Below are 16,242 nucleotides of genomic sequence, written 5' to 3' on the forward strand. Positions count from 1 at the left end.
CACAAATAAACAAAAAGCCATGTCTACATCACTAGTGAATCGTTCATTGAAAAATATAAGAAATGAACTAGAGTTTTTAAGGGAATCGAACGTCATATCAGGTGACACCTTCGATTTAATAAACAGCAAGTTGCCTGAAAAATGGGATGGGAATCTAGGATCACCCAGCAATGCGAATACGGAGGAGTACGTTGAAGCTTTATATGACTTTGAAGCGCAACAAGATGGAGATCTGTCATTAAAAACAGGTGATAAAATACAAGTTTTAGAGAAAATTTCTCCAGATTGGTATAGAGGCAAGGCAAATAATAAGGTCGGAATATTCCCTGCGAACTACGTAAAACCTGCTTTTACGAGATCAGCCTCACTCAAATCTGGGGAAGCTGCTTTGAGCTCTACAGTTTCTCGTCCCACTGTTCCTCCTCCATCGTACGAACCTGCCCCCTCTCAGTATCCTTCACAGCAGGTTTCAGCACCTTATGCTCCTCCAGCAGGTTACATGCAAGCTCCGCCTCCACAGCAACAGCAAGCTCCTTTACCATTTCCTCCACCTTTCACTAACTACTATCAACAACCACAGCAACAGTACGCTCCACCTTCACAGCAGGTACCGGTGGAAGCACAACCACAACATAGTAGTGGAGCTAGTAGTGCATTCAAGAGTTTTGGTAGCAAATTGGGAAATGCGGCTATATTTGGTGCTGGTTCTGCTATTGGTAGTGATATCGTCAATAGCATCTTTTAGAGTCCCCTCAAAAATCTTTTATTTCAGTAGATTTAAACTTGCTCAAGAATTTTCGTAGTTTGGGAAAGAAAGGGGATCGCACAGAATACGGACATGTGTTGATAAATTAACGGTGTGGCGTTCCGGCAGGATTTTTGAGTTTCATAATGTTAGCTAACTTGTTGGTTGTGCAGCGCATGAAATTATTCCGTAGTACACTATATATGTTTGTATATATATATATATAGGATAAAAGGTTAGATGTGAATGTGAAACTAAACATCATTTTCTGAAGATACGACTCATTAGAAATAACGAATGTAGCGACAGTTCCAAGGTTGAATCGTTCAGGCTAAAGCAATAACCTGAAAGTGCAACTGCGTCGGCCTCGAAGAAGCGAAGTTTATGTGAAAAATAACAGTGGGTCACTAGGGGAAGAGTACCACGAGAGAATAGGAAACGTATTTCCATGATCTCGACATTCAAAAAGTTGCATAACAATAAATAATACTTCGTTATTACGTTAAAGGGTATGTAGAAATGTCCGACTTTTTTTTTGAGATGTTTCTTAATATAAGTTATTAAAAATTAATTTATCAGAATATATTTGGGAAATTTTTATTATTTTTTGTATCATATATATCAATGACCCGACACGATCATTAATTGGACCGTAGATTTGGATCAGCTCACATCTCAACACTGTCGATGGAATAGTCCTTCTTAGACAATTTATGTCTTAAACCCTTACCCCAGTAAGAAAATGCAAAAGGCAAGGCAATCATAGCAGTAGAGATGAAGGCCAATAACCAAGAACCCCAATGTAAATTCAGTTTGTGATACATTTGGATTGTGAATAATGGGAAGGCAGCACCACCGGCAGATCTTAGGAAAACCTTTGTAGCCAACGCACTGGATGCGTATTGGACGTAGCAATCAATAATGTAATTATTCAATGAATAATAAATCAACACCATACCGAAACCAAAAGCTAAACCAGCTGAAGCTGGGCCAACCCAAATAATATGTTTATAAGCGGTGGCACCCAAGATCCAAAGAGCAATGGCAGCAAATGGAGCACCGATCTTGGCACCCAACAAACGATCTTCAGGAGTAGGTTTACGCTCTTTGACAATTTTTAGGTACTTGTTTTCACAGTAGAAAGTTGTAGCCAATGCCCAAAGAGCACCAATAACAATAGGAATAAACATCAAACCCACAAGATTGTCTTTGTAGCCATATAATTCACCAAAAATGACAGGGAAGGCAAAAAAGAACGCATATAATAGAGAGTAAATCAAACACACATAGAAACAAGTGGCGACCAGAACAGGTTCAGTGACAGCGAAGTATAGAGGTCTTAACAAACAAGCTCTCATCATTTCACTCATACTGACACCTTGAGCTTCTTGCTCAGTCATAATTTTAGGATTACCAGTCTCTTTTCTTAATCTAGCGGCCTTTCTCTTTAAGATGACTGGAGCGTATGTTTCTGGAATGGCAGAGGAGATGATCCACATAACACCTGCAAAGGCCATATTTACCCAAAAGATCAGGTCCATACGGCCGGTAGAAACAGAAATAAAACCGTTAACTAATGGGCCAACGACGGGACCAACATAAGGAGCAAAAGCAAAGAAGGCAATGGCCTTACCTCTTGTTTCACTTGGGAACATATCGGCAATAGACCCACCAACTAGACATAGACCTGAAGATGACCAAACACCACATAGAAATCTACAAGCTAAAAGACAACCTAAATTGGGGGCTAAAGCGCAAGGAATGTTGAAGATGACATAAAGACCCATAGAGACAAAGTAGGCGACCCTTCTACCGTAAAGATCACTAACAGGAGACCAAATCAAAGGGCCCAGTGAGAACCCAATAACCATTAAAGAACATGATAAAATAGCGGCTTCCATACCAACATGGTACTTCTTTTCAACGGTTCCTAACCCACCACTGATGCAAGCGGACCCGTAGGCAACGCAAATAACTAAAATGGACAACAGAACGGTGTAACTCCAACGAACCCATGCGGGCCAGTTATGGGGGTTTTCTGGATCACCAGTGACAAAAGTAACGAATTCGATCTCCGGATCCAGCTCGTTCTCACCGCTCTGATCCTCACGTTCTTCAGTTTCCTCCTCCTCCATTTCTTCCTTGCCCGTGGATGAGGAATTAGTAGCAGTACGGTTCAATTGTTTTGTTCTAGTACGCGATAAGGCAGAAGCGGTTCTACCCATGGATTGTAAGGTGGCCACTGGAACCAGTCCAGATGGAGTTTCCATGGTATATTCTTCAGGAAAGATGTTATTCTTAGCAGTTTGTGGTGCATTGATGTCAGGCACTGGAGCGGCTGAAGTGACACCCAAATCCTGTAAGGATTTGACGGTCTCAGTCTTTGTTAACTTCAATTGATTTGTACGAGAATTGGTTTTTGCGGGGACGTACTGTTGAGGCTGTTGGCCCTCAACATCCACCATGGAGGTATTTTGCGAGTTGAATGAAACAACAGATTCTTGATCACTCATATTTCTTTTGTGTATTATTTTTGTGATTAGTTATTAGAAGGAATTAAAGGTAAATTTCGATAGACAAAAAATATTAGGATTTAGAAATAAAGAATAATAGCAGCGCTTTGATAAAAAAATGTATCAATTACTTTTTGAAATTAAAGTTGAAATTAAAATTCAAACCGAAAAAAAAAATTAAATATTAAACTTGAAATAGTAGGAAAAGGGTGTTGTTGTATATTGTTCTCTATAACCACAAACAATAAAATGATATATTACTTTCTTATTTCTTCCTGTTGTGTTCAGGAAGGAAGAACATAAACAAACAAGAAAATCCTAATACAAGACCTCAAAAGGTGTATGCGCAATGTATATATATAGCAAGAAAAAAAAAAGTACACTGTACTGCATGCGGATGGCAGTGTTCTTCAGTGGCTTTTTAGAAAAACCTAGAATGTGTTTAAAAGGCTCAGACGCCTAAGCAGCATATGCTAATGACTCGTTCAGTAAAATGCGACGCGATAGTTTATTTTCGTTCTGCGCTGCTGTGTTCTGTATTCTTTTGAGATGAATTTAACGGCTATGGAATCACCTCGAGAAATCGGTGCCAGTAAGGCACCAGGACATTATGTCCCTCGGGAGGAGAAAGGCGCACGCGTCAGGCTTCCACGAGGTCCGCCGTGCATGCGCTCTCGCATTTTTAAGGTTTCGTGCGGCAGGCGACCGCGCTGCGGCCAGCCCGTGGTGCCACCCGAGGGAATTTGAGTAAGCGCGCCCATTGCGGGGTTTTTGCGGTTTGCGTTGTTTTCCACACGAAGTTTCTCCGGACGCAGCTTCGCAGTATATTTCACTCGGAAGGGCCGGAAAATTTTTTTGAGCGCAAATATTTTCAGTTAAGCAGAAAAAAAGAACTTTTTCCGGTAGCCCGTGATGTGTTTGTAACAGCTTCTGCGGTGTACTTTGGGCGGCTAAATGGTAAATAGCATCAGGGGAAGGGTTTGCGCACAGGTAAAAAACCGGATTTTGGGGAAGATTCGATCTTCGGCGCTAGGGGCGGAGCAAAACCGTTGAGAAAAATGTTCTCGCAATAGTGTTAGCCGTTTCGGTTTCGCTCCACAATGTACATATCTATACCTCTCATGGTACGAAGTACAGATGCTCGTCGGCGGCTGTGTTGCCCAGATAGTAATGTGTGAATAGCCATATCCTATCCTTATTGGTGCCTTTGAGTGTTGACAACTTGAAGCGGATTCTCTATTGCTGTGTTTTCCTTACCCTTCGGCGGTAATTGGCGCATTTAGTGCTGGTGTGTGTATAAGCGAATGGCGGCTCTCCTTGTTTTTTTTATAGAAGTAAATATTAAACACGACCCTCAATTCATCCGAAAATGGATTGCGGCCATCCTTCTTCCTTCTTCCCCACAAATATCTGTGTTCTGTACTTTCTGCGTATTCTTTTTTCTCCTTTCTACGTAATTCCCTTTCTAACCTTGCTAAATTCATCAAGTGGGTAGGCCAATGTCCATGAACTTTCCTGTCGAGGACTTTGAGTGATATCACACATAAGATAAACCGTGAAAGAGTTATTAGTACATCTTAGCATAAGTAATTGTGCCATTCTTTTGTTAGAGGACCATCTCAGAGGAATGCGCTGGCAGCAATGCGCATATTACCATTTGTTATAGGCAATATCTCGGACAATGCTTCTTTTTCGGTTATGTATCACTCAGCATCTCAAAATAATTACCCTACTCTGATTTTCGAGACGTTTCGCGTTTTCCTTACTTTTATCTTTACCGTATACAAATAAGAAAAAATAGAAACTATTTGTGAGATCATCGATTTCCTTTTTCTATTGATATTGAAAACATTATGGATGTACAGCAAAACCAAGAAGCTATGTCACCAGAGGATAAATTTCAGGAATTGGTAGATTCACTGAAGCCAAGAACTGCTCATCAGTACAAAACTTACTATACAAAGTACATACAATGGTGTCAGCTCAATCAAATTATACCGACACCGGAGGAGAATTCTGTAAATAGCGTCCCCTATAAAGATCTACCAATATCTGCTGGACTGATACATTGGTTTTTGTTGGACACATTTATAACCGATGATAAGTCAAAAAAAAAAAGAGAAGAAGGAGAAGATCTTGATGACGAGGAGGAAAATTCATTCAAAATCGCCACGTTGAAGAAAATCATCGGCAGTCTTAACTTTTTATCAAAATTGTGCAAAGTTCACGAAAATCCGAATGCTAATATAGACACGAAATATCTGGAATTAGTCACCAAGCTTCATACCCATTGGATAGATTCGCAAAAGGCAATAACTACTAATGAAACAAATAACACCAACACTCAAGTGCTGTGTCCACCCTTATTAAAAGTGTCTTTGAATTTATGGAACCCGCAAACGAACCATCTTTCTGAAAAGTTTTTTAAAACTTGTTCCGAAAAGCTAAGATTCCTTGTGGACTTTCAATTGAGAAGCTATTTGAACCTTTCATTTGAAGAAAGATCAAAGATACGATTTGGTTCCCTTAAGGTCGGTAAAACGGATAAAGACGCTATAATACATCATAAAACAACTTATTCAACGGAAAAAAAAGACACGCCAAGTCATCATCAACTCATCGCACTACTACCCCAAGATTGTCCGTTCATCTGCCCTCAGACTACATTGGCTGCATATTTGTATCTGAGGTTTTACGGCATACCATCTGTTTCGAAAGGTGATGGCTTCCCCAATTTGAATGCTGATGAGAATGGCTCACTTTTACAAGATATACCCATATTAAGAGGCAAGTCATTGACAACTTATCCCAGAGAGGAAACGTTTAGCAATTATTATACAACCGTGTTTAGATACTGCCACTTACCTTATAAAAGAAGAGAATATTTCAACAAATGTAACCTTGTTTACCCAACTTGGGATGAAGACGTTTATAGGACTTTTTTCAATCAAGAAAACCATGGAAGCTGGTTAGAACAACCTGGGACCTTTGCGTTCCCTGACAGAATACCATTTGATTTTAAGAAAATTATGAACTTCAAATCGCCCTATACTTCCTACCCTACAAACGCTAAGAAAGACCCTTTGTCGCCTCCGAAGGATTTATTAGTTCAGATATTTCCTGAAATTGATGAATATAAAAGACATGGTTATGACGGTTTGTCTCAGGATTCAAAGGACTTTCTCGAATTAATGGACGTTTTACGAGAAAGACTGCTGAATAATCTGCCATGGATTTTCAAATTTTTCCCTAACCATGATATATTCCAGGATCCAATTTTTGGAAATTCTGATTTTCAATCATACTTTAATGACAAAACCATACATTCGAAGGGGTCTCCCATTCTATCATTCGATATATTACCGGGCTTCAATAAAATTTATAAAAATAAGACAAATTTTTACAATCTTCTAATAGAAAGACCTTCGCAGTTGGCGTTTTCTCTGAGCAATAATCCAGATGTACACCTTCCTCAAAAGGCAGAATCGGACGGACCATCACAAATCACTCAAGTTGATACTGCACATTTAAATGAACTATTGAAACAACAGAGTTTCGAATATGTTCAATTCCAAACACTATCTAATTTCCAAATTTTGTTGTCAGTATTTACTAAAATTTTTGAGAAATTGGAGATGAAAAAATCTTCAAGAGGCTATATCCTACACCAGCTCAACTTATTCAAGGAAACCTTGGATGAAAGGATCAAGAAATCTAAAATTGATGATGCCGATAAATTCATGCGTGATAATCAATCCATTAAAAAAGAAGAAAACGTTGTGAATGGAGATGGGCCAAATGCCCTAAGGCGAACAAAGAGGCCGAAACGAATTAGATTACTCTCAATTGCGGATTCCTCTGACGAGTCCTCCACAGAGGATTCGAATCTATTTAAAAAGGACACCGAATCCATCGATAGTGATGGTGCAAATGAAGAAAATGAAGACGAGAATGATTCTGAGATGCAAGAACAGTTGAAGTCTATGATAAACGAACTTATCAACTCCAAGATAAGCACTTTTTTACAGGATCAAATGGATCAATTTGAATTGAAAATAAACGCTTTGTTAGATAAAATTCTTGAAGAAAAAATCACTCGTATTATCGAGCAAAGATTTGGTTCCTACGCGAGATCATTTTCAGCTTTGAAGAGACCACAACCACACATCGCGGAAGAAGAAAATGTTGAATCTGATATGGATGTTTCTAAAAGACCTAGGTTTAGTGGTAGATACGCAGAGCCTGTAAAAAATAATGATGACCACCAAACCATGTCAAGTACGGCATCGCCACCTCCCGAGCAAGACCAAGAAACAAAGAATCATACTGACGAACAAGCGTTTATGCTGGACGATTCTATCGACACCATAGAAGGAATCATCCTCGAATGGTTCACTCCAAATGCTAAATACGCTAATCAATGTGTACACTCAATGAACAAATCAGGAAACAAGTCATGGAGAGCTAATTGCGAAACTTTATACAAGGAAAGAAAATCAATCGTTGAATTCTACATTTATTTAGTAAATCACGAGAGCCTCGACAGATACAAAGCGGTAGATATTTGCGAGAAATTACGAGACCAGAATGAAGGTTCATTTTCGCGCCTGGCAAAGTTCCTAAGGAAGTGGAGGCACGAGCATCACAATTCATTTGATGGACTGTTGGTATATTTATCTAACTGAGGAAGCCCTTAAGGTAAAATTGGTTCCTTTAGGGAGGCCGAGATGTATGTTTGTAATATAATGATGTTTTAGTATGCAAAAAATCCTTATATTCTAGGCTGCCCAGCGTTTAAGGTGTTCGCTTTGGTGATCAAGTCGGGTAATACCTATAGGGGTTTCACCTCTTAAGATGCCTTCGACCTTGAAATGTATACGAATGAATGCAGACTGAGCTGGCAGACTTCATAGAATAGAAGAGGAAAAAGGCTCCTCCCATAATTGTGATCAAGACTAAATTTATAGTTCCATGCGAATTTCACAAAATAACCAAAGGCGACAGGGGGAGAGGCTATTCTTCCTCCTTACATTTATAATTTACTCGATGATACCCTGTCGTGCAGTACTTGTGCCCTGGTTGGATAATGATCCATTTGAAGAAGCACTCGTACAAATGGGGGATGGACCATGGAGTAAGGACATACTTTCAAGTACGCCTCCGTTGCATCCATCTGAAGTTACCGAGGATAACAAAAGCTTAAAACAAAAGGGCAATGTGCCGCAATATGTTATTGATAATAGCCCTCTGCTCCATTTATATAGTGAAGAAAAGTATTGGCCGGCTGATGTTAAGGATTTCGTAAAGAGATTTCAGTTGCGAGACCACAGTGGAGACAAAATTATCAATGAACACCTTCGTGATTTAAGTGACTTACAAGAGTATTATTCAATAGAATTGGAGAACGGGACCTGGAACCGAGTATCCAGTGAAGGTACTTATATGACAAGTTTGAATGATTTTGATAAAGACCCAGACTGGTTGTTGGGTGAGCAGCCGGAATATGGTACGGGTCATATAAAGAAAGCACCAGCCGTTCTTTTTGTCGTTGACAAGGGAAATGGTTGGGTAGACGCATTTTGGTTTTATTTCTACCCCTTCAATTGGGGGCCCTATATTATGGGCTCTGGACCATGGGGAAATCACGTGGGAGACTGGGAACATTCCTTAGTACGATTCTATAAAGGAGAACCGCAATATCTGTGGATGAGTGCGCATGGGGGTGGTACTGCTTATAAATTCGAAGCCATTGAGAAGATCAAAAGACTGCGTCGTATTGATGGGAAATTGACAAACGAGATAATTAAGAAACCTTTAATATTTAGTGCAAGAGGAACACATGCACATTATGCATCAGTCGGTCAACATGCGCACGATGTTCCATTCTTTTTCATGCCATTGAGTGACTTTACTGATAGAGGTCCATTATGGGATCCTTCTTTAAACTATTATGCCTATACAGTTACTGTGGGGGAAACAATAACACCATGTGGCGCTGAAGAAACCAAAATGGGACTAGATTGGCTATCGTTCAAGGGCGCTTGGGGTGATAAACAATTAAGGCCCAGGGATCCTAGACAAAAGTGGTGCCCATTCCAATGGAAGTATATTGATGGACCAAGAGGGCCACTATTCAAAAATATGGAAAGGGTTTCTTTATGTCAAAGATTTAAATGGTGGAATTTTTGGAAGGGCTGTCCAGCAAGAAGATACATAAAAAGAGGTGAAGGTTTGGATGCAGAGAAGAATGATCTCGTAGGTGACAATTGTGGTATCTTGCTGTACAACATAAGGCCAAAGTGGCTGCGTAGCATACTCCGCCTTTTGACATGGAGAGGAAGCGTATGTTTCATTATGGATTACTTTACAGGATAACTAATAAATCGTCAGGCGTTTTAGCTATTTCAGCATGCTATAGTCTATGTATTGTACATCATCATGTAGCACTATCAGCCGTATACTTTTTTTTCTCTTTGGCACCGTCTGCGGTTTGAAAGTTACTGACACTTCTTTTTCTTTTCTAGAATTTTCTGGAAAAATTGTGACACACTGCGGAGCTTGAAAAGTTACCCATTTTTTTCTTTCTCCCTTCTTGGACCTTCGGTGACATTCCGTACGTAATTGGGAACGCGTCAACAGCCGCCCAAGATGGAAGGATTAAGAATTTCATAGAAGGCCTAAGTTCTGGGGTGAGTAAAGTGGCAAAACAAGTGGGAATCTATTGCAGTATACATATAAAAGCGTCAGAATGATCTTTTTTCAGGGACAGGTATCCTCAAAGCTTTTTATAATATTCTTTCCAAAGAATTACCAGCAATAACAAGCATAACAACAACCAAGAGGAAAAGTAACTAATAAATCCTATTAAAATAGAGAATGTTTTCTATATTCAACTCACCATGCGTTTTTGAACAACTACCATCCTCTAGTCAGCCCGTGAACTCACGTTATTTTGATTGCAGTTCTCCAGTGAGCTATTATCCAGAATGTAAAAGGAGGAAAGCAGTAAAAGCTAACCCAAGAGCACCCAAAAAAAGCGATAGAAATTGTTTCGAGACTTTAAGATATGCACTTGCAGAAACACCAAATGGTTACACGTTAAGCTTATACAAGCAAATTCCATATGAGCTTTTCTCAAAATACGTTAATGAGAAATTGAGTGAATTAAAAGAGAGTCATTACAGGCCAACTTACCACGTTGTCCAAGATTTTTTTGGAAATCAGTATTATGTTGAAGACGAAGCAGACGAAAATGCTTTATTAAGATCTGCATTTGAAGATCTGGATTTTAAAGCCATAGGAAAGAAAATTGCTAAGGACCTTTTCCAAGACTATGAAATAGAATTGAATCATAGAGGTGATGAATTGAGCATATTGAGCAAAAAGGATAATATATTCAAAGACTTCCCTCTAGATCAGGTATTTGAAGATGTTTTCGTTATCGGTTGTGGAGTCGAAAACATAGATGACGACTCGAGAGAAAAATGTGCGCTTTTGAAGATTGGCCTAGTTAAGCATGGGAGAGAAGATGTTGCATGTGACATTAACAAACCAAAGATGACGATAAAGGAATCACCAAGAGACCAATCTGAGGGTAATATTGACATGCCTGAATCTTCCTCTGAAGAAGAAGCGGAGGAAGTTAAAGAATCATTAACTAAGGAGGAACAAATAAAAAAATGGATAGAGGAAGAAAGACTGATGCAGGAGGAAAGTAGAAAATCAGAAGAGGAAAAGCTTGCCAGAGAAAATGAAGAGAGGCAAAAGAAAGGAAAACAAGCCAAACTGAAAGCAAAGAAAGAATCTTTAATGAAAAAACAAAAGGCTAAGAGGGTCGAACAGAAAAAATTACAAAAATTTAATTCATTGACTACTTCGAAGATTGAGACCAGTGACAACACTGGTTCTACAGAAAGCGATAATGAAAGCATAAACAGCGAGTCGGACACAATCTTAGACTCCTCTGTGTTAAGTAATACACTGAAAAAACATGTTTCACCTTTATTGGAAGACATTGAAGATGAGGAAGTTGATAGATACAATTGGTCCCTAAGCAGAATTCCCAGAGGGAATTCTATCATTGAGGACATATGATAACACTTTTTTTCTGACTTATTTTTACGGCATTAAATAACTAGTTATATGCATTTTATATACTAATATAATTTACTGATTTTACGAAAGGAATAGTAGTTAATTACTGTTGGAATGAAATTCTAATATCATATATTTAGTAGTATATTATCACATGCGGTGTAAGAAGATGGCATAAAGATTGAGAAACAGTCATCCAATCTAATGGAAGCTGAAATGCAAGGATTGATAATGTAATAGGGAAATGAATGACAACGTATAAAAGAAAAGAAGATAACAGTAATATTATTAATTCCCTTTTGTGGATTCCTATATCTTCGAGGAGAGCTTTTAGTATATTCTGTATACCTAATATTATAGCCTTTAGTAACAACGGAATCCCAACAATTATCTAATTGTTCACCAAATTCTCAATTACCATAGTGAGAAATGGCATTTTGGTAATATTTTGCAATAAAACAATGCCAAGGGTGGGTGATAGTAAATAAAGATGATCACTATCTATGGTTTTAGAATAGGGACGTACCTATTTCTAAGAATCTAATTTTTTTGCCAGCTGATATTTTAGTATCTTATGATGGGACATTGAAGCAATACATGCGATTATAAGCTCCCTTACCGAATCCTTTATACCTCATATTTGATCGCTTAAAAAGGTTAAATTAGATTTCATGGAAAGAGCAACCACAAAAATTAGGGCCTTTTTATACATCTAATTTTCTAATTTAAATCACGGTCTTCTAAGTAGTTGATTGAGATGCAACGACTTATTGCAATGAATCTTAACATGTTTCATAGTTAATGTAATTTCTTCGGTAAATACCTTATTTGTGGCGCTACTTAGTAGCCAGTTTATTAACAAATCTTTGGGCGTGTGGCGTAGTCGGTAGCGCGCTCCCTTAGCATGGGAGAGGTCTCCGGTTCGATTCCGGACTCGTCCAAACTTTTTGATGTCGGATAAAACATACTGGCCCCCGCTTGCCTTTTTTTTTTTTGGAAACATATTCCTTAAGTGGGTAAACGGACCCTGGTGCAGGGTATGGGTGCTGCGACAAATACGATCTGAGTTGTTTTAAAAAGGAAAACAAATGAATGCCTGCCCAAAGTGGAAAACTGGACAACATCGAGCTGCGTAATGAGTGGGCCCATGTAGGCCTAATGGGCCTACGTCCAAAACGGATTTTCTGCGCCGATTAGTATATATTTCCCAACCAGAGCATGATATAGTTTTTCTTTCATATAGGTTTTTCCTCTAGCTGCCACCGCTGTACATAGACATTTTTGCACTGTATTCTTGTCCCTTTTTTTTGCCTACTACATTGCTGCATTCAAACGATATCGCTCTGCGAACCGTTTAAAACTGACCAAAATAGGGAGACCTGCCCTCTAAGGAGAAAAAATTCGCATTGCTAAAAAAAGCTAAAAAGAGAAAGAGAAGAAGAATATTAATTCAGCACACTCAACTACAGCTGTCGACCCATTCTAAATACAAAGTGCCTCTTCACATTTCTAGTTGTCCAAAAAAACAATACATTATACATTTGAGTCTACACAGCTAGTAGGAACTTCAGAGGTTTAATAAAATTAGTACAATCGCTAGCGCTTATCGCAAGGAATAGGAAAGAAAGAGACGGTGAACAACAAAAACAAAACCAGTAGATCTAAGCTCATTGCTTACAGTATATTTAAACCAGTACTATCTAGCGTTCCAAAACAATAGCAGAATATGTCTGTGCGGAATCTCACTAATAATCGTAATTCCAATAGTGAAAATAGCATTGGTGAAAGCGAAAACTCCTTTTATTCTTCAAATGAGCAATCAAGGCAAAGCTCATCATTAGAAGCTGCAGATAATAAGAACATTAGAGTGGGCGGAAACCCTTTTCTTGGAAGTGAAGAGTTTGAGGAAGATTATAATTTACCCAGTGAAGACGATGAGCGGCGGGGGGCAAATGAGTATTCCAGTTCCTCATCCATAAACTACAATAATGATCCGAACAGTGATACATCCCTTCTGGCTAATGAAAAAAAAACACCTGAAAGGAATGGTCGAAGTATGTCAGACTATAAGGGCTATTATGCCAAGAATAACCTAACCTCCGCTAATAACTTTAACAATCATAACAATAATTATAATAATAACATTATAAGCAGTAGTAACGACAATAGTTTTGCGTCACATTTACAGCCGCCAGACAGGAACTTACCGTCACATCCTTCTTCGAACAATATGAGCACCTTTTCCAATAATAGCTTAATTAAATCTCCACCGCCTTTTGACAGATATCCGTTAGTAGGAACAAGGCATATTTCGATGGCTCAATCTCAATCGCAGAACCTTATAAATGAAAAGAAAAGAGCGAACATGACTGGCTCATCTTCTTCAGCTCACGACTCTTCATTATCATCTACCAACTTATATATGGGCGAACAGGATTTTTCGCCTTTTGGCGGTTATCCTGCTTCATTCTTCCCGTTGACGTTAGACGAAAAGGAAGATGACGATTACATTCACAATCCAAATGTTGAAGAAGAAGCAAAGTTAGATAGAAGGAGGTTCGTTGACGATTTCAAACATATGGATAGAAGGTCTTTCCTCGGGCTCGTGGGTATCCTGCTTTTATTTATGGCTGGTATATTCATTTTCATTGTATTACCTGCAATTACATTTTCTGGGGTAGTTTATCACCATGAACATGTTCATGCAGCAAATTCAGCAGGATCAGTGTCCTCTAATACTACATCGAAATCATTGACTGAATATCAATATCCTCAACTTGCGGCTATCAGAACAGCTTTAGTTGATCCAGACACGCCTGATACTGCTAAGACAAGAGAAGCGAAAGACGGATCTAAATGGGAGTTGGTGTTTTCCGATGAATTTAATGCTGAAGGTAGAACATTTTATGACGGTGATGACCAGTTTTGGACAGCTCCTGATATTCACTACGACGCTACAAAGGATCTTGAATGGTACTCACCTGATGCTGTTACGACTACTAATGGTACCCTGACGCTGAGGATGGATGCATTCAAAAACCACGATCTTTATTACAGATCTGGTATGGTGCAGAGCTGGAACAAACTCTGCTTTACAGAAGGTGCTTTAGAGGTTTCCGCGAACCTGCCTAATTATGGTCGCGTTACAGGATTATGGCCTGGTATGTGGACCATGGGGAACTTGGGTAGACCGGGCTATTTGGCAAGTACCCAAGGCGTTTGGCCTTATTCGTATGAAGCATGTGACGCTGGCATAACACCAAACCAAAGTTCTCCAGATGGTATTTCTTATCTACCAGGGCAAAAGTTGAGCGTTTGTACTTGTGATAATGAAGATCACCCAAATCAAGGAGTCGGGAGAGGTGCACCAGAAATAGATATTTTAGAAGGTGAAGCCGATACAATTTTAGGTGTTGGTGTTGCGTCTCAGTCTTTACAAATTGCTCCATTCGATATATGGTATATGCCCGATTATGACTTCATCGAAGTTTACAATTTCACCACTACGACAATGAATACCTATGCTGGCGGTCCTTTTCAACAAGCTGTTTCAGCAATCTCTACCTTGAATATTACTTGGTATGAATTTGGAGAAGAAGCAGGTTATTTCCAAAAGTATGCCATTGAATATCTTAATGATGACGATGACGGATATATTCGCTGGTTTGTGGGAGACAACCCTACTTTCACACTTTATGCTACTTCCTTACATCCTAGTGGTAATGTTGACTGGAGGAGAATAAGTAAAGAGCCGATGTCAGCGATTTTGAATTTAGGTATTTCTAACAATTGGGCTTATATTGACTGGCAATACATATTTTTCCCGGTGACAATGTCAATAGATTATGTCAGATTATACCAACCGAAGGGTTCTACGTCCATTACTTGTGATCCAGACGACTATCCGACATATGATTACATCCAAAGTCATTTGAATGCTTATCATAACGCTAATTTAACTAATTGGGAACAGGCTGGATATACTTTCCCAAAGAACGTTTTAACAGGAGATTGTAGTAGTTCAAAATTCTCATTATCCTGAGGTTGAATTTTTTCCACAAGTTAAAACCGACCATCTGAGCTCGCTCCTTCTCAAGAGACAGTAGTTTCAGCTTGCGGTTATAGTCGGTGGAAGGTCCTAGATTTGGGTAAGGAAGCAACCACGTAGATGGTCTTCCTTTGTAATAATACTATCACGGAGTTTTAAATTAGGGTACGGGTTCAAGTAGTTAGCAGGAATTTTCTGTTGTATCTGATAGCAATATGTCGGTAAGGTGAAGGATTTCTGAATTTTTTTAGTACCAGTTATATTGGAGTAATCATCAGATGAAACGCCTAAGTGGGAGCTGCTCATGAAGCTTTCATGTTCTCAGATCATAAATATCTTCTGTATATTTTATTCTTTTATAATAATCAATATTTTATGTTAAATCATATTATTATCCATTACTGATTAACTAACCTTATTATTAAAACTGGAAGGATAGGTATGGTGAGAAATGGTGTCTCTGAAGTATGTACTACTTACAGCATATCGTAGTGTTCAACTTTTTTTTTACTTTTTGTTATATTATTGATTTTTCCATTCTAAAGTTTGAGTCTTGAAAAACTCAGGCGAGAAACTAGAGTATGAAGATAATAAATAATCAGAAGAAATTAACTTTTCATAGCTTCTGTCTCCTTTATTTCGAACGTTTCAGCGGAAAATTCTTTGAGGATTTAAAAAATAAGATATAAATATTAATATCAATGAAATTAACCCATTTTTAAGATAGTGCTTTGCAGTTTCCTTGAGCTCAAGGTTGGATCAAGTGTATTCATTTTTTAAACAATATTGAGAATAACAGACAGAAATGACTAGTTCATAAGAGTTTAACCATCAGTCCAGTA

At 38.6% G+C, this 16,242-nt stretch overlaps 6 protein-coding genes and 1 non-coding gene across 7 annotated transcripts; 6 read left to right on the forward strand and 1 right to left on the reverse strand.

The window, feature by feature from the left end:
• Window positions 1-19: 19 nt before the first annotated feature.
• Window positions 20-745, forward strand: LSB1 (Lsb1p; the record flags this gene model as incomplete). Its single annotated transcript, XM_033910585.1, has 1 exon — window positions 20-745. The coding sequence occupies one exon, from the start codon at window positions 20-22 to the stop codon at window positions 743-745; it is 726 nt and encodes a 241-aa protein (XP_033766476.1).
• Window positions 746-1,413: 668 nt separating this feature from the next.
• On the reverse strand, window positions 1,414-3,258 carry TPO2 (spermine transporter; the record flags this gene model as incomplete). Its single annotated transcript, XM_033910586.1, has 1 exon — window positions 1,414-3,258. The coding sequence occupies one exon, from the start codon at window positions 3,256-3,258 to the stop codon at window positions 1,414-1,416; it is 1,845 nt and encodes a 614-aa protein (XP_033766477.1).
• A 1,853-nt stretch (window positions 3,259-5,111) lies between these two features.
• Window positions 5,112-7,943, forward strand: CBF2 (Cbf2p; the record flags this gene model as incomplete). Its single annotated transcript, XM_033910587.1, has 1 exon — window positions 5,112-7,943. One exon carries the CDS (start codon window positions 5,112-5,114, stop codon window positions 7,941-7,943), a length of 2,832 nt encoding a protein of 943 aa, XP_033766478.1.
• A 286-nt stretch (window positions 7,944-8,229) lies between these two features.
• On the forward strand, window positions 8,230-9,633 carry VPS62 (Vps62p; the record flags this gene model as incomplete). The annotated part of the gene is made up of 1 exon (XM_033910588.1): window positions 8,230-9,633. One exon carries the CDS (start codon window positions 8,230-8,232, stop codon window positions 9,631-9,633), a length of 1,404 nt encoding a protein of 467 aa, XP_033766479.1.
• Window positions 9,634-10,134: 501 nt separating this feature from the next.
• Window positions 10,135-11,352, forward strand: BTN2 (Btn2p; the record flags this gene model as incomplete). Its single annotated transcript, XM_033910589.1, has 1 exon — window positions 10,135-11,352. One exon carries the CDS (start codon window positions 10,135-10,137, stop codon window positions 11,350-11,352), a length of 1,218 nt encoding a protein of 405 aa, XP_033766480.1.
• Window positions 11,353-12,220: 868 nt separating this feature from the next.
• Window positions 12,221-12,293, forward strand: SPAR_Gtrna26A. The gene has a single exon. It is a non-coding gene; the product is annotated as a tRNA-Ala (tRNA).
• Window positions 12,294-13,078: 785 nt separating this feature from the next.
• Window positions 13,079-15,394, forward strand: SKN1 (beta-glucan synthesis-associated protein SKN1; the record flags this gene model as incomplete). Its single annotated transcript, XM_033910590.1, has 1 exon — window positions 13,079-15,394. The coding sequence occupies one exon, from the start codon at window positions 13,079-13,081 to the stop codon at window positions 15,392-15,394; it is 2,316 nt and encodes a 771-aa protein (XP_033766481.1).
• Between the last annotated feature and the right edge of the window lie 848 nt (window positions 15,395-16,242).

This window comes from Saccharomyces paradoxus, chromosome VII (assembly GCF_002079055.1).
Source record: "Saccharomyces paradoxus chromosome VII, complete sequence".
NCBI lineage: Eukaryota > Fungi > Ascomycota > Saccharomycetes > Saccharomycetales > Saccharomycetaceae > Saccharomyces > Saccharomyces paradoxus.